The sequence below is a fragment of the Phalacrocorax aristotelis genome, chromosome 3 (genome assembly GCF_949628215.1).
Source record: "Phalacrocorax aristotelis chromosome 3, bGulAri2.1, whole genome shotgun sequence".
NCBI classification, from domain to species: Eukaryota; Metazoa; Chordata; class Aves; order Suliformes; family Phalacrocoracidae; genus Phalacrocorax; species Phalacrocorax aristotelis.
This window is the reverse complement of record NC_134278.1, coordinates 64,334,602-64,358,489: the sequence shown is the minus strand read 5'-3', so window position 1 is coordinate 64,358,489 and position 23,888 is coordinate 64,334,602. Positions and strand designations below refer to the sequence as shown.

Here is a 23,888-nt window from a genome sequence, read left to right as displayed (position 1 = left end):
GGAACATGGCTGCTACCCCAAGGTGCTTTGCATCTTAGGTCATCCAGAAAAGTCCCTAGCGTTGTGTAGAGCTGACATCATATGATCAAGCAGATACCATCTTTATTTTTTATTTTTAAATTGGAAAAATGAAGTATCATACTGAAGTTGCTAGACACAAGTTGGCTTTTCCTCAGCGTTCGGGACAAGCCCTGGATTATGAAATAACTGCTGCTTGTGGTGTTTCCATGGGAGAGTGCCTCAGAGGTCCTGCCAATGAATGTAGTGTTAGAAACAGTGGAAAGGTTGGGTTCAGATCTTTATCCAGTTTTTTTCGTAACTTAAGAATTGACAACAAGGATGTTAATCTTCCAAGTTCTTGGAGCTTGGAATCTCATCAGACTACTTAATTACGACAGTAGGAGGTGCCTGTACTGCTACGCTTCTAGAAAACAGACAAGTTCCGCAGAGCTGCATTTCTGTGGTTGCTGCCAGTCCTCAACTGTTTTATCTGCTGCTTCATCTTGGAAGTATTCATAAGCAGTAGTTACAGTGTTTGCAGTATTTCTCATTGACTAAGGGGAGTTCTAGATGCACACGAGCTGGGCACAAGGCCACGCTGCAACATGCTTCCCTGTTTGTCTTCAGAGTTTTACAAATTCAGCCCCAATTCTGCTGTCGTAGAAGTTGATGGGTACTATGTGTGCTCAGGAGCTGTCAGAATGAGGCATTTCCTGAGCAAATTATCATGTCTCTTTTTATAAATTGGTATTTTTCAGTCTTCCTTCTTTTACTTTAACAACTCTCTTTCAGGGAGGAAAGCAACATATAAGCAATGTAAATGCTCACTTAAAGGCCTTAAATATTTATTAATTTGCCTGCCCTCTGTGTACACTTCACATTCTTACCCTTTTATTCACTGCTGTGTTAGTCAGTGGCTTCTGTGCATGTCAGGTTTAAACTGACAGTTTAATCAGTAAAATGTTAAAACTCACATGGACCTTGAAATGAATGAGTAGTTTTGTTAATATCAGTTACTCCATATCTGGAGAGTTTACCTATATGCTTGGAAAACTTTAAATTCAAGTTAGCTCATAAACTGGGGACAGTGTCTATCTTCCCAGATGGGTACATTACTCAGCACTTATTAATTTTTCCTAAGATAAAAATAAATGACTCGCTGCACCCAAAGACAAATATTCTTACAATGAAGCTCACTTTTGTCATAAGTAAATTCATGAAAGGCAGGCCCTCCAGCTTGCCTAAAGAGCCACTTGTTTATCAAATGATTCCTCATGTCAAGTCTGACCCTCCCCTGGCGCAGCTCTGAACCATTCCTAGGTGTCCTGTCCCTGGATCCCAGGGAGAAGAGATCAGCACCACCTCCTTCACGTCCCCTCCTCAGAAAGCTGCAGAGAGCAATGAGAGGTCACCCTTTTTCTCTAAACAAGACAAACCCAGAGCCTTCAGCTGCTCCTCACAGGACATGCCTTCCAGCCCCGTCACCAGCTTTCATGCCCTCCTCTGGACGTGTTGAAGGACCTTCACATCCTTCCCAAATTTCTACATTTCTACACAGAGGAATCATAAAAAGAAGCAAGGATCAGACAACCTTAGGTGCCCATTAAAGGTTGAAAATTACAAGTATTTCCTGATGTTTAGAGAAAAACCGCTAGGTTAAGCAAATCATCAATCCTTTGGTACAACATAGAATACCATTTTATTTCATTGTGCTAGAAATTAATTAAAAGCATGATGGCTATCTTGATCCAGCTAAAATAGTTTGGTCTTACTAGGACTGTGGATTTTGTCCAGTATCTTAAGAATGTTAATAAGGAGGCATAATTTGTCTTGGTTTCTCGAATACTGTATTCCCTAGTAACACCTCTAGCCATCCTTTTTTTCCCCTTTTCTAATCTAGTAACAATCAGTTATACTGCATCAGCTTGGCACCTGGCACTCAGCGTGTAACACAGTTACAGAAAGAGCTATTTCAAACAACGCTTAATATTTTCTATAAGGAGCACAGTAAAGACCTTCATATAAAACAATTCCGGTGAATTAATATCTTTGCAAGAGCTGCAGCCTACATGGGGTAGAGAACTGTGTACCAGAGTTTGCACCTCTTCTGCTGAGACATCTATGCAGCCATAAGAACATGGCCTACATACTTTTTCATTGTCATTGTTCTGCTGTTATAGCAGATAAAACCAAAACTGAAGAAAGGTGTGGGTGGGCTAGGGTGAGGTAAAGTCATTCACCTCATTTTTTTGATGCTGACTTAATTCTAAAATATTTTTCTGACATATTATCAATATACCAATTCCCAAGCAAACAATCAGAAATTTTTTGTGTTCAGGATTGAGCTGCGGCTGATTTCTAAAGCAGGAAGCACTCATGATTTGAGTCCAAAGTCCAGCTTTCTAACGTGGTGATGAAAAAGGATATTTCATCCTGGCTGCGGGAGTGGAAATTAGGGGCCTTACCTAAATGTGCTGAAGACAAAAATTACTTGGGTCAATGGAAGTAATCCTATTAACTTCCTTGCTCCTACTCTTTCTTGGGCAATGTGTGGACTAGGGGGCACCCTGAACAATACCAAATAGCAGAATGTAAACTTTGGAGGATTCAGGAGTGTACTTTTACAATAAAGAAAAAATATGGCTTCTGAGGTTTAATCTGGTGGTTTTCCGTATTAAGTGGGTTGGTGTGTATGGTTTGACATAGCCAGTAGAAGACCAAATGCACCTTTCCAATAACATGCTCTGCTTGGCTGTTCTTTCAGCATTTCGAAGTTTGAAGAACGGTGCTGTTTCCTGTACGTGCGGCACAACTCAGATGACTTTCAAATCTATTTCTGCACAGAACTTCATTGCAGAAGGTGTGTCACTATTTTTATTTCAGAAAAAAAAAGAGCCTGTAATGAGGTAGCTGGTGTCTGCATGCACAACAGGGACACTGACTGTTTGAGAACCGTGGTGAAAGCTGACCTGAGCATTCTCAGTGATCACCATCTTTCATGCAAAAGCTTAGTGCTACAGTATGCTGGAGATATATGAAGTTTGAAGGGTCAAAGTGCAAGCTCAGACAAACACTGGAAACAAATATGATTACAAATTTTTTCTTTACATGCTTTGTGGGATTGTTTTTCCAATACTTGCGGTATTGAGGTTTACTACAAACATTTGTTGCACCCAATCTAACAAAGCATCTTAAACTTAAAATGGACTTTCTCGGGTGGGAACATTTGGGGTAACAACAAGGTCTGGTTAAGATTTCTCTTTTAGTATAACTAAAATTTTATTTATGATTATGAAGAAGCACACTTGATTTCCTTTATATTAGCATCATGTTTACATAAGTAAGATTGTACCAGTATCCCTACAGGAAACTTGGCAAGGGTTTGTTGCACAAAACTAGAGGTGCCTCAGATTCTCTGAGCTGTGTTTCTGCTCCATAAGCTTGGGAGCTGTGGTCTTTGAATTGATCCAGAAGGCATTTCCAGAGGAAATTTCATGGGTTTTGTGCTAAAAAGGCTGCAACTTTACAAAAAATCACAGCAGTACTCCATATTAATGGCTGTGGCCATCTCCAAGCCCAATCCCTAGCTTGTCTTCTCATCCATTCTAGTTCACGCAGGTTCTTTTACCATGTTCATTCCCCTTCATATCTGGGTGCTGCTTAGAAGATGAGCATAGAAGAGATACCTTAGCATGATATTGTATTTGTATTATTTCAGAGGGGTAGAAATCATATGTAATAGTGTATTTTTTGTAATGGGAAGTTGTAAAATAGGCCCCCTTTTCATTCAAGCAAAAACTTGAAACTAACCTTTCTGCACTACAAAAACTCCTCCAAATGTAGGCAAGACTTCTAGGCAGTCCTCATGATGCTTCGCTGCTTTCATTGGACATAAAGAAATTGTGGTGTAGGATAAGAATTTCGCCTGACATGTAGATGTTGAAATATTCCATTAATAATTTCAGGCATCATTGATGTCTTGTACATATGAAAGGAGTACATAAAAGAAGTGGGAAAATGACAGATTTGAACCGTTAATTCTTCATGTAAACAAAAATATTTTTTTCCTCTTTGCCAACAAACTAACTTTTACACTGAGTTTGTACTTACTATGCTGAAGTCCTATTTTGGCTCATTTATTACTTGAGAGAAGTGGTCGCTTTGTCTGCATACTGTCTCAAGTGTGCGTTTACCTTTCTTCCCCACTCACCTCAACAGGTTTTTTGACATGGTGAACAGTATCACTGAAGAAATAGGGAAGACTACAGAGGAAGGGGAATGTGATGGAGACTCTCTAGAGGTATTTTTACTTCTTTTTTTTTTTTTGCTTTTCTCCCACAATACTAAGAATTCTGGGCTTCTTGTGTACCATTTCACTGAATTGAGTAAATTTTCATCCCTTCTCTGAAGTTAAGTTATTGTTTACAAAATTTTATCCTTTATTGTTCATAAAGTAATGATTCTTTTTAATGATCCCCATGTAGTTTTTATAACCAGCATAGCTAAATCTCTCATATTTCAGTGAGCATACTTGTTTGAGAAGGTACTCAACTATGGAATTTTCCAGTTGTGCTTATTACAGAGTAGCTCTTGTAACAGTTACTTCGGAGTGTAATCATAGTTGGGCAGCATTAGCATCTGGTTAAATTTTAAAGACTGTTTGTCTGTTTCATGCATCACTGGAATCACGTGCACTTACATTATTGGCAGGTTGTCTGCACAACAAGTAAGGATATACTTGTAGTAGGGGAAAGTTTGTCCTTGCTGATTATCGTCTGTAGGCAAGCACGGCAAAGAACAGCAAACTCAAATCAGATGGTAATGTTGGTGCTGATGGAAGCTGTGTATACACTTAGCCCAGTAACTCGCACAGAAGCTTAGGATGCCCTACTTCTGCTGCCACACAATAGCTAAGTTATAGCTTGCTGGGGTATCCTGCTACCCGCTGTATTCTCACCTTGGGTTTCTATCTGAACATACATGTAGTTAAAAAAGTGAGTATGGGGCCATTGGGTGCAATGCAGTACTTAGGATGTTTAGGCTTTCTTTTAGGTGGCAGGGAACAGGATAGAATACCTAAGCCCATGTCCTATCATATGAACATCTGGTCTCCTGAAGCTCTAGGGACATCCAGAAGTAACTGAGAGAGTCGGTACTAGATAATGAGCATAGGCCTCTGTCCCAGTTTTGATGTTGGCATTTTATAATACATCTGCAGTCACAAACAGAAGCCACTAGAGTGACTTATGGGATAGAAAAACACCCTATAATGAGAACCTTAGGGTGCCTCATTTGTTTATTTTAGTAAAAAGAAAAGCAGTGGGTGACTTGATTACAGTGGGTAAACATTTTTACAGGGAAAATTACTGTGTGCTAATGGTCTCTTTAATCTATTGAAGAAGAATTAAATGAAATACAGTGACACCAAAGAAATTTTAATTAAGAGGCATGACTTCACCATGAGAGTAATTAATTGTTGAAACAAAATACTAAAAGAAGTAGTGGATTCTTTTATTAAGAAGATGGCAGTCTTTATTTGGAGGAAAAGAAAATACTTTATCTAGGCATGAGCTACTGGGCTTAGCATGGGAGTGAGCATGTGAAATTACGTGTCTGTGTTACACAAGAGGACAGATCAGATAATCTGTCTAATGACTGTTTCTGGACTGGCCTTTAAACCCTTTGAAATTCAAATTCAGTTGAAACCATGCTTAATATGCTGCAATCCTGACTAACCTCCATTGGCACACTCTGCTGGCTGACCTGGTACTGCCAAAACCGAGGTTGTGCTAGTTTTGGAAGATGTGGTCAGGTCAGGAGAGTATCTGGAACAAATTAAGTGTATCCTGCCTTGCTTTCTATGTCTCTGTGGGAGCCAAAGTTCTCTGTTTGGTGCAGAGTGCCCTCTGTCGTCTTCCCTTGTTTTTACAGCACCTGCCAGCAGAATTGCAGATGCTGTTGAGTAAGACATGCAGGTGTAACCACACTGAACAGGTGAAGGCTAGCTTAGCTTTATGCACTTACCTGAAATGGCTATCTTAGGAGCCAGTGTTTCCTGTACAGTCAGTGAGGAATATAAGCATGTCTGCACAGTATACAAATTGTCTTCTTGAAGTGTTTTTCTTTCCTTCTCCGTAGTCTGCAGAAAGCAACTAGCATCCTAGATGCCTTAGTTATGAGCACAGTGTCAGATGAAATATATCTTATCCCTCTGTTTCACTTCATGTTGTTGTTTGCTTTGCAGTATGATTATGAATATGATGAAAATGGTGAGCGAGTCATTCTGGGGAAAGGAACTTATGGCATTGTATATGCAGGACGAGATTTGAGCAATCAAGTCAGAATTGCTATTAAAGAAATCCCAGAGAGAGACAGCAGGTATGGTAACTGTGGCTGATGCCAAATTTTGTGCATTACATAATTTCATCAGTGATGTGATCAACCATTTTGCTGATCAAGGAGTACCTCTTCTAGAAAGCTGCCAATAAATTATATCTCCGTGGTATATAATGGTGTTCCCTGTCCTTGTAACTAGACATTTCCAAGTTGCAGAATAGATTACGATCACAGCTGAGAATTTTACTGATTTTGGAACTAGTAGTTTATAATACTTTTTCTTTCCAAAAGAAATATTGCTGAAGTGCAGAATCTCACTCTAACACCTAGTGATAAGCCCTATCTACTTAGAGATGCTCAGGCATGTCCCTATAAAACAACTATTGAAATTCACAATTTGCAGGGTCCTTGAAAATTCTGACCCTGAATTGTTGATCAAGACATTTTCCTGTCCTGTTTGTGCCTCATGTATTATGAAGCCCCTTAATATTAGAATAGATCATGTGGAATGATCTTTTTGTCCGCATTTTTTTTAATGTGAGTCTCTTTATATATGTGTTGCCCTCTCATTTATAAGAATTGCCATGGAAAGACAAGATACTTGATGTCCTTAGTACTTGTTTGTCTGGAGGCTTGCAGTGTATCCTATTTTGAATACACAGATTTCTATAAATACTGTGATAAGAATGATAGCAAGCCTAAAGATAAGATTTTTTCAAAGGAAACTGACTGTATTAAACTGTCAAGTTACCCTTATTCTTGAATTCTACATTAGCCTTTGGTTTTTGTAGTCAAGTGTTGTACAAGCTGCTTCTTAACAGGTGACTTGAGTGCCTGGGTCTTCAAAGTGCCCCTCAGGCAGACTGTAAAGTATTATCAAAGCCTGTAATTCAGGCTTACGTTCAGGAAAGCTATGAAAAATAGGAAATGAAGTCATTGCCATGGATGGTAAAAGAAAGAGAAATCCCTCCATTCCCTATTGTTAAAGAAATAATTTTTATGAAGGAAGCTTTTCTGATAAAAACAGAACGCTGTTTGGTAGCAGGAGGAATCACATACTAAAAGAATGTAGGTGAAATATCGAGAGCACCAATTGGTGAATTTTTGTCCATCATTTCAGTTGGGAAATGGAATCCATATTTCCAAGTTTCTGGTCGTCTTTTGCTCATTTGACTTTTTTGAATAACTACTGTGATCCAAGGGATAGCTTGTCCTTCAGCAGGGTTTCCTATATTTTGACATGCTACATCCTTTTTTCTGCAGCATTCAATCTATAAACGATATCAGGAAGGAAGCTGGTTTTACCTGTCCCTACCTAGCAGTTGTCTTAAAGAATGCGCTAGCATTCAAAACTGTAAATACAAGAGGTTATTTGAACCCACCACAGTGGCTGTTATTCTTCTCACTTTTGACTAGAATGTATCTCCCAGGGGGTAAAACCACCGTTTGTAGAAAAGGAGCATTATTCTCTACAACCTATCCAGCATCAAGTACTGCAGTTTAAATTGTATTGGAGCCTAGAGGTTGGCAGGACACTGTGTGATAACTCTTAGAAAGCTTTCTTTGTGTAATTTACAGACTGGAAGGTCAGTAATGCCACCTGCTGTCCTAGCTCAGTTTCTTTTTCATGGGTCTCTTGTGGACCTCCCCTTTTTGGTTATTCTGTCCTCACATAGTTGTTCTTTCCGTTTTGTTTGTTTGTTTTTTTTTTTTAAATCCTTCTAAATCTTTTTGAATCCATGTATATATTGGCTGTTCAATGTGGATATGTGTGTGGTCTAATAATTTTTCCATACTTGTAATATTTTAAAGATACTGGAATTAGAATATGGAAAGGGGAATCCTTCCATCCTCTGTATTGTTTTATGTAATGAGGCCATACTTTCTGAGAAATTATAATACATTTTTAAGTTAAATTTACAATAACAATCTCTTGACTAAAAAGTAAAGTTGCAAGTTTTGTATGTGCTAAGAAGAAATTGTTTGTGATAACTGTTGTTTGATAAAAAGATAGCCTGAACAGAGCAGTAACTACTTTAAAGGGAAAAAAAAGGCAGATTTTTCTTCTCCAGTACACATTTTAAAAGAATTTTCAACAGAAAAGCTTTCAGGTTCAATGTGTACGGCATACTGGAAAAGAGATTATTAAGAAACTTTTAGTCTTTCATCTAGACTTTAAGAAATATTTACAGGCTTCCAGGACAAATTTCAAGTATTATTCTTTTAATTGCAAACTAAGAAAAATTTATTAATTAATTTCTGTTTAGTTATAACCTGATCTTTTAGCACTTTGAAAGAAATCTGTAGAAAGAATAGGATTAATCTCTAAAGTTAATTCTTACCATTATCAAAGTAAAAATTACTATCTTTTGGATTTGTAAGAAGTGTTAAGTTCTCAGTCAGAGCATGGCCAGAAATGCAAGGATTTCTGTGCAAAAAGCAGTGAGTCTTCGATACTGCTATATGCTAAATCTAAGCTACTGAATAATTTACTTAATTGTCAGGAAATGTTAGACTATGGAGACACATTCTGAAAGAAAATGAAACTTTCCTGCAATGCTGTTGTACTCAAATGCATTTCCAGTACTATAAAACAGTACCAGTGGCCATATCAACTTTCCAAGTTAAAGTAAAATCATGTTAGGTAGATAATAAGATATAGCCTTCTAGGATTTAGAATTTTTCTTTCTTCATACCATTTAAAGTATCGTAATGACTAAGTTCTAAAATAATAAATGCTTCATCCCACTGGAGAATTTTCTTATGGCTTTATTTTATTTGCTAAATTATTCTAGTTGCTCAAGACTCAATTAACTGTGCAGTTTGAAAGTGCAGGGGGAAGAATTTTAATGGTCTTGCTGTTGCTGCTCTGAATGAATATCCCATTAATAGAACTCAGGAATATAATCTCTGATTTTGCCTTTCTGAATGACTAACAGTGCAGTCAGAATCTTTATAGTCATGTGTGGAGAGGCAAGCCAAAACCTCAAAATAGTTTTTAGTAAATACACTCAGAGTTGTATAATCGCACTTTAACCAAATACTTTCCTTGTTTTGTATAACAGTTGTTTTCCAGAGGCATTTTCAGATGCCCACTTTTTTTCTTTTCCCTCCCTTTCTTTAGTTCAGCATCCAGTTGGAGCTTGATGCTGCTGTTAGGGTGAGCTGATAACTACCTGCTCCAAAAGGGCGTGGAGCTCACAGGCACCTTCCCCCTAACAACCTCAGTTGCATTAGTGTTTTGCATTCCTGGCACTGGCATTCTGCTGGCTCCAGGGAGAGATGGACTTGAGGCAGCAGGAAGCTATCCCTCCTTCCAATAAATAAATAAAATAAGTTTTCTGCCAGTTCATTAGGGATTCAGAATGTACCAGTGTTGGTGTGAAGCCTGTGCTGAGACCAACCTGCTGAAGGTGAAGGTGGCAGTAAAACTATTCCTTTTGGTGGCAAGAAGCTGCAAGGTTGAGTTTGCAGTTACGTTGTTTAGCACTCCCTGAGTATAAACATCTGAAGGTCTTCCACTTGCTCAAGACTCTGCAGCTCCTTCTTGCATTTGGACTGACGGGACCTCTGTGTCCTTCATCTATCTCAGCTACCCTGAAAGTCTGACTGCACCTGTTAGTGCTTTAGTAGCCACCAGACTCTCGGCATATGGCCTACGTTTTGCCAGACAATACAGAGTCTGGCAGATGACCTCCTTCCGGCTCACCCATGGTTGGAAGAACAACGTTAGGGCAAGGAGCACATCAGCTGCTGAGCTCTGGTGGTGTTCCACACTGGAGAAGGATCTGGACTCCAGAAACCGTCTTGGCAAAAAGAGTGCTGAAAAGCTTCCATCTCTGAAGAATATTTTGCCTTGGACTAAATTTGGTTTGAAATAGTTTTGATCAGTTCTTCTGAGTATCTCCCCATGAAATGATTCCTGTTTTTTTTACTCTGATAGATATCCACTTTTGCTTTCAGATGAGACTCCTACTTTAAAATTTAAATGGTGATTTGCTATTATTATTGAGGTGATTTTAATTACACACTAACTTTATGGTTTACTAGTTCACTTTTGGCACTAGTCTGAATCCAGCTGCTTGCCCAGCTGTTTACTCTCTTTGAGTTAGGCTGGAGAGGAGTTCATTTTCCACAAATTTATTTTTACTCAGTCTATCTGTGTACTTCTATAACACTTTGTGTGTGTGTATACACAATATTACATATATTTTATGTGTATTCATATATAATTACAGACTTTTTTAGTATGTGGTGGTCACAACCACTGTTGTTTAAATGCATCTAACACATCATTTTCAGTGTAAACGTGTTTCATGGGATCTAAAATAGAACTTCAGCTACTACAGTAAACACAAGACTTTCTTCCTGAAGGTCAATATTGAATGAACTGTGTCTTTTCTTTCCAGGTATTCCCAACCTCTGCATGAAGAAATAGCTTTACACAAGCATCTGAAACATAAAAACATTGTCCAGTATTTAGGTTCTCTTAGTGAGAATGGCTTTATTAAGATATTCATGGAACAGGTGCCAGGTGGTAAGTTATGGGGGAGGCTCATTTTGGTTGGTTGGTTTGTTTTTTAATATTTTAAAAGTATAGAACCCTATAGTACTGCAATGAGATGTATTTCCTGCAAATGTAATATTCTCTAATGTCTCTTTCCTAAATTAATGGGGAAAACTGTGTCTTCAAAATGCTTAAGTCCTCTCATTCAGTATTTAGATGGGATGTGCTGCAGATACAGCTCACGTGACTGCTGTGGCAGGCAAGCTCCTTTTACCTACAGCTCAGAGATGATCTGTGGTCATCCAACTAGAAAGACTGTAGCTAGTCTCAGGTGGCTGAGCCCTCCTCAGGTGCCTAACACAAGAGAAAGGTGATTGGTGATTGTTGCTTCTGCTTGAGACCAAAGAACTCACAAAAAATCCCACTTCTTGATCTTAGCTTTTTGAGAAACTGTGGAGTTGATGTATATACCAAGACATGCCTATGCACATCCACTCTTTTTCACTCTTTTAAAATGTGTTTTTGGGGCAACCTCTCTCCAGGCACAGGAGAGGGGAAAACACATTGATTAAATGGGTTCTGATCTGCCTGCTTGAGGAAGCATGTGCTTTTCTGCTGCAGCTGAGGCCAGTTGAGATACTGAGACTCTTTTTAGTTACTCAGGCTGGTGGTGATGCAAGTAAGCATTTGGCTGGAGAGGTGTTTGGTTATAGAAGCAGTACCTACAATTGGTTTGGGATTTGTTTGTTGTTACTTTTTTTTTTTGCTTTGTGGGGGGAGAAGGCAGAATTTAATTAGATTTTTACTCTCACTTTTTTGCTCTCCAAAACTACAGGCAGCCTTTCTGCTCTTCTACGATCAAAATGGGGACCATTAAAAAATAATGAGCAGACAATTGGCTTTTACACCAAGCAGATTCTTGAAGGATTAAAATACCTCCATGATAATCAAATAGTGCATCGAGACATAAAGGTAAGAATTTGCAGAGAATGAAGCCTGATAGTGTTATGTAACTGCATAACCACTTATTTGTCCTGTAATTTAAAAAACTTCTGGGGGAAGTTCTTCCTTGTCACATACCTGCTCTGCTATTCTGAACTGTGCGTTAGGTAGGTGAACTGCTGTTGATTTGAATTCGCACCAACAAAGTATGGTTTGGGGTTTTTTTTTATTTTAGAAGAATTAACATATAGCCACTTAAGGTGAGATAAAGTGGATATTTTTATTTCTGTTTTCAATTAAATGATTGCACTTTCATAAAAGCTTATTAGAAGTGAAGATCGTGGATGGGATATTAGCAGGTTCTTTTCTGAGGAGATTGCAGATGAAGTTCCCTTTTAAAAAAAAAAGCAAGCACCTTTTTGCCTTTTAGTGTTCTTTAGCTGAATTCCTGTAGTGTTCCTGTAGTAGGGGGAGTTTGCTTTGCGATGAAGTTTCTGATAATGGGATTACATAAGGCAGGAGCACTATTGATTCTTTGTTCATCTTCCCTCTTAGGCAGTAACTGTTACTTAAGAGAGCATTGTAGAAACAGGCTATGCAAGAAGTCTTAAATGAAGAGTCAACAGTGGAAAATAATTGTTCTGAATGCTCTGTTCCTCAGGGTGATAACGTGCTTATCAACACCTACAGTGGAGTGTTAAAGATTTCGGACTTTGGAACATCAAAGAGGCTTGCAGGAATCAACCCATGTACTGAAACTTTCACTGGTATGTTCCCAGAGGGGAGACTCTTTCTTCACTTGAACTGTGCTTGTAGGGCCAGAATCCACAGCTGCTGAACTTTCATTGACTTCAAATCAATATAAAAGGTTGCTGCCAGAATAACATTTTGTATACCCAATCTTCAGCTATGCACTGTACTTGTATGCACTGTTCAAATACATGCTGTTTGGAGGCTCCACTTGAGACATGAAAGTCCTCTATAACAGAAGAGCTGTGTCTTTCCTGTGTTGTATTTGAGCCTGTCTCTTCTGTGCGCATGGCTTTTTCATCTTGCTGTTCAAAGGCTACTCCTCCCACCTGCCCCACACCCCTTGTGGATGGCTTGGACATCCTAGCTTAATCTCCAGAATTGCTTATCTACAGAGCCTGTCATTAACTTGATCCTCATTCTGCTTGATAATTTTAGATGTTAAATTTTGCAGTGGCACTGCATTAAATAATTATGCAAAATGAGAAGTGACTGTTACTTTAATTCCATGCTCTGCTCTTCCATTTGTGCTTTAAATGGAAAAGAATGCAGAATGATGTGTCAGGTTGAGTCCCTTACTTCAGAAAAAATGTTCATGTCACCTGCAGGTTTAAGTTCAGATTTCAGGTTTCACTTCCTTTTCCTCTGTGGATGCAATTCAGAGTGATCTTCCTTATTTTAGTCTTGATCTATAATGCACTAAATGAAAATCATGTCTGATCCAAAGCTCATTGAAACCTCTTAATAATTGTCATTGACTTTGAAAAGAGATACCGTCAGATCAGTAGATGTCAGATGCTTTTAGCACAAGTAGTATTCTGAATAGTATTTTCAGTTTTATGTAGAATGCATATGGAAATTTTTGAATTTTGAGTATTAAAGTATTTTTTTAAAATCTCCTGATATTGCTTACTCCTCAGTTATTTTGTTCTTCTTGCTCTTTAGCTATCTATTTGCATCGTTAGTGCACCTAAGTAAAAATATGAGTATGTCTTAAACAGGTACCCTTCAGTATATGGCACCAGAAATCATAGACAAAGGGCCACGTGGTTATGGGAAGGCTGCAGACATCTGGTCTTTGGGATGCACAATCATTGAGATGGCTACAGGAAAGCCCCCGTTTTATGAACTGGGAGAACCACAAGCAGCTATGTTTAAGGTCAGACAGTTTCCTTGTACAACTCAGAGCGTATTTGTAAACACAGGAAATCTTATGACTGTTGTAGAGATGCTAGAATCAGAGATTGCAGGAAGAGAAGATAAAGGAAATACTTGGTTAGTGAGAATGTTAAGAAGAATGAGATGATTCAACCGAGTGGGAGTGCTGTGTAGTTTTGAACAGAGTAATGGAGCAATAGCAGCTATTCAGCAGCCTGGGTGTTTAAGGAAAAAAGAGAGACACAAATGAAGCTTTTTTTCTTCTTTGTGAGAGCCTCCACTTGCAGTTGTGGGGCTTTTAAATACAGCTGTTTATACAGCCTGTAATAGATTTTGGTTTTTATTTTTTCTCTGAATTAATAAACTAGTTACAGAAGGATAATATCCAAACTTAAGAACAATATACCACTTTTACTATCTAAACACTTTTTTGATGCTATTTAGCATTTGGGAAAAGAACAGTGTAGGCCATTGTTTCTCCCTTTATGTGTCTCAGGTGGGAATGTTTAAAATACACCCAGAGATTCCCGAATCCATGTCTGCAGAAGCCAAGGCTTTCATATTGCGTTGCTTTGAACCAGATCCTGACAAACGAGCTTTTGCTCATGAGCTCCTCATAGACGAATTCTTGAAGGTTTCAAGCAAAAAAAGAAAGTCCCCATCAAAACTCTCAGGTAAGCGTTGCCAAACTCAATATGGAATTTTTCTCTTGTCAATGGTACTGTTTCCTGAAACTGCTAATTTAATCTTTAAGATGAACACAGCAGCTCTCCATCCCAGGTGAACATTCAGTTGTAACCTTCTGTTCTATCAGCTTGCTGCAGGAACACTGTTGTAGCAGAATTCTGTTATCATGTTGTCACAGAAGTGATTTATATAAATATTTTTAATAAGGTTCCTGAAAGTCTGTTTAAGGTTTTGTGCAGCTTTTGTGTTTTGTTTTGTTTTTTTAAAATTTGCATATGTTTTCATTCAAAGAATGTTTGCAGGGAATATACTTGGTGTAAGGTTAGAACAAGCTATTGAGCCTCAGGGGAGTTTTCTATATGAGCAAAATAATCTTTGTCCCGTAGCAAATGTGCATGCACTGCATTATTTTCGGTTCACGTACTCATTTCCTGTAGCATTCTAAATTATGGAAGGTAACAAAGGATTTTTGAGAGTATGAACAACATTCTGTGCGTGCGCATGTATACATATGAAAATACATTTGTATATTTTTAGTATGATACCTAAAAGGAATGAAAATACCAGGTAAAGGACATGACATTGGATGAGCACTTTTAACATAGTTTCCACCCCGCCCAGGCTAAAATTAACTTCAAATTGCAATAAACTACACTTTTAGAGATTGGAGACAGGAGAGTCTGGATATCCCATAAAAAATGGGAAGAGAGTTATCCCTTAGACTGTGCTTACTTTCTCAGTTAATTCCAGCAGATTTAACTTCCTTTTTTCTTTGCTTTTCTCCCACAGTTCTTTCAGCTAACACAAATGGTGAGTTTTGGCATACTTCTCTATGAAAACATGCCTGTGTAGGTACAATGGGTATTATTTATTCTAGTATAACTTGTCACACTAAAATGCTGCAAAGAGAAGTGGGCACAATTATGAAAATAAGTGACCTTTCTCTGTTAGGAACCTCTAATTCATTGTGCACATTTAAACTACTATTTGTAATCCTGCAAATGCCTTAATTGTCTAGGCCGGTGTGTAATACAGGCTTGAAGAGCTGTGTTGCTACAGGGCCATTTAGTGGAAATCTGAACAGGAAACCAAATGGCTCCTTTATAGTAGCAATAAGGCCAAGGTTTGTGGAGGAAGATAACATAGACTTTTATTAGGCTAAATTCTATAATTGAAAAAAGTGGAATGCGTTTGAGGCCCCTTGTCAGGCCTGGACACAGGACAGTCATCTCTGTCAGGAAGTGAACTTGGGGGGTGGGGACAGGGAACCAATCACACACAGTTACTCTGAGGCTGAGTTGCTATCAAAGGACCTATTGAAATGTCCAAATGTGAAATAGGTATCAATAGTTTCTTGCAGCAGTAATGTGTGCTCTGGATTTAAAAACAAAAGTTCTGACTTGACATGCATGTTTATCAAAGACTATGAACTAATTAAACTTTTACAAAACAATCTGATAAAGAAATGTATGTGTTATAGTATATATACTTACATGTATTGTATATACAAACATGTATATTTATACACACACACAAAATTAAGAACTTGAAAGGTGCTTGGATGACTTACCCTGTAGAAATGTTTTGCTGCTGTTGGAAGTGCGTAGTGATGATGAGATGCACTTTCAATGCAGTGGTGAAGTTCTGTAAGTGAACTTGCAAAGAGCGCAGAATTTCCATATCTCAGGAAGCTTTTGAATAAAAACATAATGGAAAGATAACTCTTATTCCAGAAGAATAAGCTTTAGGAGTGTTTTGTCAATTTTGTTTTAATATTTTATATTGGTGTGTGGGAGGACTGGAGTCTTTGTTTCCTCTGAAAGAATAACCTTTTCACTTCAGAACTGTGATGGCACTGTTAAACACTAACTTCTGAATATTCCTATATGAATAGAGTATCTTCGGAGTATATCCTTACCTGTCCCTGTTCTGGTGGAAGATACAAGTAGCAGCAGTGAATATGGTTCTGTCTCACCTGATACAGAGTTAAAAATTGATCCGTTCTCTTTCAAAACAAGAGCCAAATCCTGTGGAGAAAAAGATGGGAAGGGAATCCGGTCCCTTTTTCTGAGGTAAAGAGCTATCTGGCATCTATGTTACACAGTAGATTAGGAATGCGTGCGTTGGGGTGGTTTTTATAGAGTTTCTTTCCTGAGTGTCTTTCATTCAGCATCCCAGATGAAAATTTTGAGGATCACAGTGCACCTCCTTCACCTGAAGAGAAAGATTCTGGGTTTTTCTTGCTAAAGAAGGATAGTGAAAGGAGAGCCACCCTGCACAGGATATTAACTGAGGACCAAGAGAAGGTGGTGAGGAACTTGATGGAAGCTTTGGCTCAGGTAAAGTAACTTCAGAAGGCAGCAAACATTTTATGCAGTTTGAAGACTTCTGTGCAAATACACGCAACTTTTGGAATTACACATATTAAAGCAATTAAAAAATAAAGTTTTATTAAACTAGGAAGCATACACCATGTAAGCTTTCGTGGTTTGTTGTTTTATTTGAGCTATTAAAAATAGGCTTTAAAATTGTTTATGCTGCATTACATATGTCTTTTCTGTTGTTTGTAAATACTATGGGTATACCTGGATATTAGTACTGGCCAGACAACAGAAAATAATGTCTTAATGATATTATATTTTGCCAGTGATTTTCAAATGGGACTAACTGAGGCTGTCAGGTCAACTCATGTATGATAGATCGTCCCCAGGAGATGAATACTTTGCCACTCTTCTAGAGTTCTGTCTGCTGGCTGACTAGCTCAACAGAGGGTGGTTTAGGTCTTTTGGCCTGCTCTGGCCTTATGTTAGGTTATTGCATAGAAAAAATGGGACTGACTCTTAGACCATTGCCTTCTAGCCAATGGCCATAAAAGGGAAAAGAGGGAGCTAGGGAGCAAGTAAACTGCAGCTATTCGTCACAGCAGTTGGGAGCACATATGGAGGGGAGGGAAGATGGGGTAACAGTGGGAGCTACAGCAAACAGCAAAATAATTGCAGAATGACCTTTTGGCACTCCTTTGTGGGGATGATTCATGATGATGTATCAGTTCAGGATGACCCTGAATAAATTATAGGTCATGACCACACTGCTAAATGTTGCAACACTGTAACTGGATGACACCATTTTTTGGACTTGTTTGTAATGTGTTAGTAGTTAATTGACTCACTTCATTCTCAAGGTTAAGTATTGCTGATCTAAAACATAGTTGTATAAAATGTGACAACTCATCTTCTAAAGATAGTACTGTTTAGAAACTGATGCAAGCCAATATTCTTATTCTTATGCATGTACTACAGTTAATGTAATTGGAAGTTGCTGCCATACCAATAAAAAGAGCTTCTAACTCTTTGTGGGGGTAGGGAAGAACCCACAGTTGTCATGGTAACTATAGAAAGTGTTAAAATAGGAGGCAATAAGAGCGATGCCTGTTATCTGTGCTTTGCTAAGAGTGTTGCTATAACAGACATAGTTGTTAGAGCACATGTATGAAAGGAATAATTAGCGATTGTGAGATGCTGAAACTCAAATCACAAGATCCAGAGAGGGTACTTGTTGTTCTATGCCTTCCTCAGCTGGAGCTGGAACAGTGCAAGTTAGGAGCAGAGATACAGAGTTGTAGAGCCAAAGAGTTCAAAGCACACATGCATGGGACTATCTGTTCTTTAAGGGTACACAGAACTCTGACTCTCAAACACCGTTTTCTCCATTGAGGGGTGGATCCTGGTCAAAGAGTAGGAAGATTACTCAAACCACCAGAAAGTGGTAGGAACTGCGATTAAAGGGAAGATGAGTTGAATTCTTATGTCCTGCTTAAATGCAAGTTAGCAATAGATGGAAGCCTGACTTGCTTATTAGGCCTCGTCAGGATTTAGGCTTTGATATTGCTTTTTTCTTCACAAAAGCTTTTCATAAGGACAATTTCAGCAAAGTCCTTGGGTGTGAGGATTAGGGGAGGAGAATGATCCTCCCAAAATAGGTCACTGTTCCTTATTAGGGAGGCATACTGGTTGCCCTGTCCTTGATGGACTCCCCATGCCTTGATGGACTTGGATCTTCTAGTCCAGGGCTACAGTGTATTGTGTGTCCACCTATCTGCCCTAATGGCTTTTTAACTGTTTACACGAAAAGGAGATCAGATACTGCAGGACAAGAGCGAGGGATCCACTTTAGTATAGGCAATCATCAGGTGAATTCTCCAAATCAAAGTGGATGGGGATCAGAGGCTAGGATCTTTCATCTCAGAGATGGGTGCTTTAGTCAGTGGAATGTTTGACTGCTCTAGAGCTTTTTTAAGCCTTTTTTTTTGCCCTCTCAAATAACCAAATTATTTCATCTTGATCAGAATTATTTAAGTGTAGTTAAAACCTCAATGTTATTGGCAAACAGTTCTTGATGTCTGGCTAGCTGTAATGTTCATGGCATAAAACTGGCAAATATGACAGATCCAAACACTGTATGTCCTTCTGTTACAGAAATCAATGCTAGATATCTGTAGTCTATGTAAATAATTACTTAACTTCCTTTGGAATAAGCATCTAATACTTCGTGTTGACCAACTAGTATGGTTTTCTATCTCTGGCTTAATTTTAAGATCTGGAAATTGAAACTTGTATTCAGTTGATGTAACTTTAAAGAGTAAATACAGTTCTCTATGACGTGCTAGTTACTTATGCTGGTCATTCTGATGGACACTTTTGAGCTTTTAAAATTAGACATATTTATAATACTGTATTTATAATAGAAAGGTGACAGATTTATAGACCATATCTAAGAATAGGTAAGTGTAAAAGTTCTATAATGGAAATTATGTAGGAAAGAATCAGTCTCTTTCTGAGCCTTCTGTGTAACTTTAACTAATCCCTTCTTTTAAGTGCTACTGTGGGAGGTTGCATGTTGACTCTCAGGCACTCTGAAATTAGAGGCACTGCAAAGTACATCTTCGGCAATTAAGAGTAATTTATAGTATTCAGTGCACAGTATATTTATGCATATCTTTTCACTTCTGTACAATGAGACATACAGACTATAGTGTGCGCATGTACTTCAGCAGCTGATACAAAACAAAGTCAGCTACTTGCTTGTCAAGTAATCTGCACTGGCAGGGAGCTCAGGAGTAGAACTCTGTGTTGCTGTTGTTATGCTCCTACCATTATTTGACCTTAACTGTAGCAGTAGAGTTTCTGAAAATCCGTATTGCCAACTGACATTATTGGCTAAAGTCCCTCTGAGTATACATTTCAAAAGATGGCTATCAAAACTATTTATTTTTCTCTCTTCTACCAGGGAGCTGAAGAACCCAAGCTAAAATGGGAACATATCACGACGCTAGTTTCCAGCCTCAGAGAGTTTGTACGGTCCACTGATCGTAAAATCATTGCAACCACTCTTTCAAAACTGAAACTGGAGTTAGACTTTGACAGCCATGGTATCAGTCAAGTGCAGCTCGTGCTGTTTGGTTTTCAAGATGCTGTAAGTTGTCATTTTTACAAAGAACTTTGTGCACCAAAACTGCCAAAAAAAACCCTAGAAGCCAGAAGCAAACAGAACTTCATTGACATTCCATCCAGAGTTACTGAGCCAATAATATTTGAGGGCTTTGAACTTGTAATAACAAAAAGCCAGCCCACAGCCATGACTTGGTTGGATTGCCATGTGATCCTTTGGCAGGACACAGCCCCTGAACACAACTGTTGAGATTTTGCTGATTAAAGATCTAGAAGGTTCAGCATAGCTGTGTAAACATTATGTCATAATACTGAAGCAGGAAAGCCTTTTTTTAAGAATCTCGCTTTGGAGGGTTTTCTGGTAAATAAGACCAACACTGAATGTCAGGCTTATCCTACATAATTCAAGATCTCTTGAACTTGACTTCTCTTACAAACTAAGACACGAAACCACTCGATACCCCCAGTAGTAGTCTGTCTACCTTATAATATTGTACTGAGTTCTTAGTCTAGTATTTCTGGTCAGCAGCAGATTTCTGTCAAACTAGACATTTTCACTTCAATTTATAATCAGGATAAGAAGGAAGAAAAATAGGTAACTCTTCTGTCAATAATTAATGCAAAATTTATTATTTCCTACAGTGAGCAACCAGATACACATGGATAGTCTTTAAATAGCTAATTTACTGAAAGCAAACGTTTTTTCTTCTTAAGCTGTGTATTTAAATGTTAGTTCATAAGCAATTAGGCTTAATGATTAAGATGAATGACCAACATGGAAGGGTGCAGCTGTACTGGGCATCACTTGTCCAGTACAGTAGTAAAAACATTCATAGAGTAAAAATTACATGACAACCCAAGTAGGCTTTTGAGGTGGACAATTCTATTAGCATTTAAACCTGGGGCACTCTGGCAACTAAAAGCTGTCAGGAAGGATGGCATAGCATGTAAACTGTTTGCTGCGTAGACTACACTGACAAGAATTACATGTTGTTTACGTAATATGTGACATGACTCTGTAAAAGAAGGGTTTCCACAAATGAAAGTTTTCTCTTTGAGTCTTCACTTTGAGTACACTTCAGCTCTCCATTCTACTTAGCCTCATACTACTACTGTTTTGATACTTGGAAGAAAAAAAACCTGAACATATAAGGTCAAGAAAAAAAACAGGGGCGTGGGGGAGAGTACAAATATCTGAGTTGTTTTTCTGATGGCTATGTTGCTGGGCATCAGTTGTTCAGTGGTAATTGACCGAGTCATGTTCTTTTCAGTAAAAATTTTACTCTTTTCTTTTAACTTCATCATTACAAGTTGCTGGTCTTTAACTGATAAATGTCTCTCTCATTACTACCTCTCTATTATTCAACTAAGATAACCCTCAGAAAGTTCAAAGAAAAACTTGCTTTTATGTGCCCAGTCTTAATTTTTTTGTACATACATTAGATTTCTATTAGATTTCTATTAGAACACTGAAATCCGGATCAGTGTCAAGACCTTGGATACCGCAGAGACTGAGATATTGCTAAAACAAGGGAACTACTTTCCCTTGTTCTCAGGACTTAATAAGGTAATCTCAGGTAACAAGGTTTAACAATCACAATGTCCTCACTGAAGCAACCAAGAAAAAGTAGGTTTGTGCTGTAATCTAAATAGCTAAGTCACATTCCTGTGGATTGTTCTGTTCTTGACAGATACACGGTGCTTCTTCAGTACTTAAATAGGCCGCACTTAGCTGAACACATGTCAGTGTCTTGGTAGGAATCAGTATGGGAAGGTGCAAAGTGCTTGCAAACAGGAGTCATGCTGTCTTGGAGGGCTGTCCGTGGGCAGGCCCTTGGCGCCCTTTGGCAGCTGCTGCCCAGGTGTCAGGCACAGGGCAGGTTCCCCTGGCACTCCTGACAGCTCTCCAAGTCTAGGTACAGTGTCCAGGTGCCATCTTGTGGCCATTGGCAACGGAACTGAGGTACTGTGGTGGGTTGACCCTGGCTGGCAAGTACAGGAAGGCCCCCGCCCAGTTGCTGGTTCACTCTCTCCCAGCAGGATGAGAGAGGGGAATTAGAAGAGCAAAAAGTGAGAGAACTTGTGGGTCAAGATAAAGACTGTTAAATAAGTGAAGAGGTTGAAAAGAAAAAACCAAACCCCACAAACATTGCAAAAGCAATCACTCGCCACCAGTAGACTAATGCCCAGCCAGTCCCTGAGCAATGGTTCCTTTGGAAAAACTACCCACCTAGTTTCATTGCTGAGCATGATATTACATGGAAGGGAATATCTCTTCAGCTGGTTCAAGTCAGCTGTCCTGGCTGTGTCCCAATCCAGCCTCTCTAGTCTTCCCACAGCCTGCTCGCTGGTGGGGCAGTGTAAGAAACAAAGAAGGCCTTGACACTGTGTAAGCTTTGCTCAGCAATAGCTAAAACATGGGTATGTTAGCAAGGCTGTTTTAGTCTCCAGTCTGAAACACAGCACCATACAGGCTACTGTGAAGAAAATTAACTCCATCCCAGCCAAAACCAGTACAGGTACCTACATAAATTACTGCATTACTGAATCCTGTTGCTTTGGGGCAGCGATAATATGATTAATAACATTTTTTTAACTCTTGCATATCTTCTGAAGGCATCATTGGTGTAACTTCAGTCTGTTTTGTGCTATTGCCACTTACTGTGGCGAGGTGTTTTGTTGTAGCACTGTCACCCCACCTGCTTCTCTGTCATTTGGAGTAGGCAAACAATTCCCCCGAGGGGTACATTCTTGCAAGTGGCATGGAACCATGGCACCAGGGAACATGGCTAAAAGTGGTTTGAAAGCAGGCCTGCAGGGAATTAGGAACAACCCAGTGTAGAATTTATCTCACTGTGTGAAGTAAAAAGTAGAAGGAAAGAGAAAATGGCACAGCACAGAAGTGAATTCCCCTGACTATGTAAACTAATGTTAATTAACTTATTTTCTGAATCAAGAAGGAGCAGCATTTCATTAGTTCTTTGATATTTCCTACAATTGTACTTTAAAATAGGTAAATACTGCTCAGAGCAAGCAGTGAAAATGATGCCAAAAAACCCTTAAGATTAATTAGCTTAAGTTACAAGTATTTCATAATATAGTCCTTGGTATTTGTCCTGCTCGCGTTCTTTAAGTTTCTCTCCATGCCCACAAAGGTTAAATAAATGTCAGTATCAAAGTCATCAAAAATCACCTAACACAGGAACTACTACATGATTAAAAAATACAGAATATTGCATGATTTGTAATAAAATGGTGGAAATTGGCAAAGTTGCTATTTTTTCATTTATTGACAGCATGAAATAGTTTTAATCACCTGCTTTGATACAGCATCTGTAAGTTCAAACACTTTATATAATGCTGACATACATTATAGTTTTAAGTTGGAGGGGTATATAATATCTGAACTGACTTCTCTGTTGCTAGGTCAATAAAGTTCTCCGAAATCATAACATCAAGCCACACTGGATGTTTGCATTGGACAGCATAATCAGAAAAGCTGTGCAGACTGCTATTACTATTCTGGTCCCAGGTGAGTCATTTCTTAACACTCAGCAAATATTTATTGGCTGATGTCTTTAAACATGCCTTAGAGCTGTGATTATGATGCTTCACTTAAGATTTTGAAACCAGCAGTGGCCTTTTTCCTGTTCACTGTCTGTTTTGCAACTCAAAAACCTAATCAGTGTATTGGCTAAGCTACTTTGGAAAGCACCTTTCCAAGATGCGTCACCTAAACAATTCTGCAAGGGAGTCAACTGTAGTAGGCTAAGGTGCTCTGCGCCCTAATTTTTTTGAGGTGCACAATGCTGCCTCTTGAAATCCAAAGAAAGACCACTTGCCAGCACACGCTGATTTTTTGGAAGGTATTTTACGAAGTGCAGATTAATGATACGGTTTTAGGAGCACTCAAAAGTCTCTCTGTCCCTCCGGCTCCTGGTCAAAAGCTGTCTAAAGCAAAAAAAAATTAAATCTGTAGTGCCTGCAGTTGGAATATTATATTTTGAATGTTGTGGAAGTAGAATGCATGGCTTAACTAAGGAAAGGAGTCTGTATAGAAG

At 38.7% G+C, this 23,888-nt stretch overlaps 1 protein-coding gene across 2 annotated transcripts in view; it reads left to right on the top strand.

The window, feature by feature from the left end:
* Positions 1 to 23,888, top strand: part of MAP3K5 (mitogen-activated protein kinase kinase kinase 5) — a 109,140-nt gene that overhangs the window by 76,580 nt on the left and 8,672 nt on the right. For both annotated transcript variants that reach the window (XM_075087700.1, XM_075087699.1), the window contains exons 13-25: positions 2,765 to 2,860; positions 4,219 to 4,300; positions 6,245 to 6,378; positions 10,746 to 10,873; positions 11,679 to 11,815; positions 12,447 to 12,552; positions 13,537 to 13,694; positions 14,190 to 14,367; positions 15,170 to 15,190; positions 16,275 to 16,452; positions 16,551 to 16,719; positions 19,667 to 19,852; positions 23,254 to 23,359. In XM_075087700.1, the coding sequence (XP_074943801.1) occupies positions 2,765 to 2,860; positions 4,219 to 4,300; positions 6,245 to 6,378; positions 10,746 to 10,873; positions 11,679 to 11,815; positions 12,447 to 12,552; positions 13,537 to 13,694; positions 14,190 to 14,367; positions 15,170 to 15,190; positions 16,275 to 16,452; positions 16,551 to 16,719; positions 19,667 to 19,852; positions 23,254 to 23,359 (1,679 nt within the window). The remainder of the gene's footprint in view (positions 1 to 2,764; positions 2,861 to 4,218; positions 4,301 to 6,244; positions 6,379 to 10,745; positions 10,874 to 11,678; positions 11,816 to 12,446; positions 12,553 to 13,536; positions 13,695 to 14,189; positions 14,368 to 15,169; positions 15,191 to 16,274; positions 16,453 to 16,550; positions 16,720 to 19,666; positions 19,853 to 23,253; positions 23,360 to 23,888) is intronic.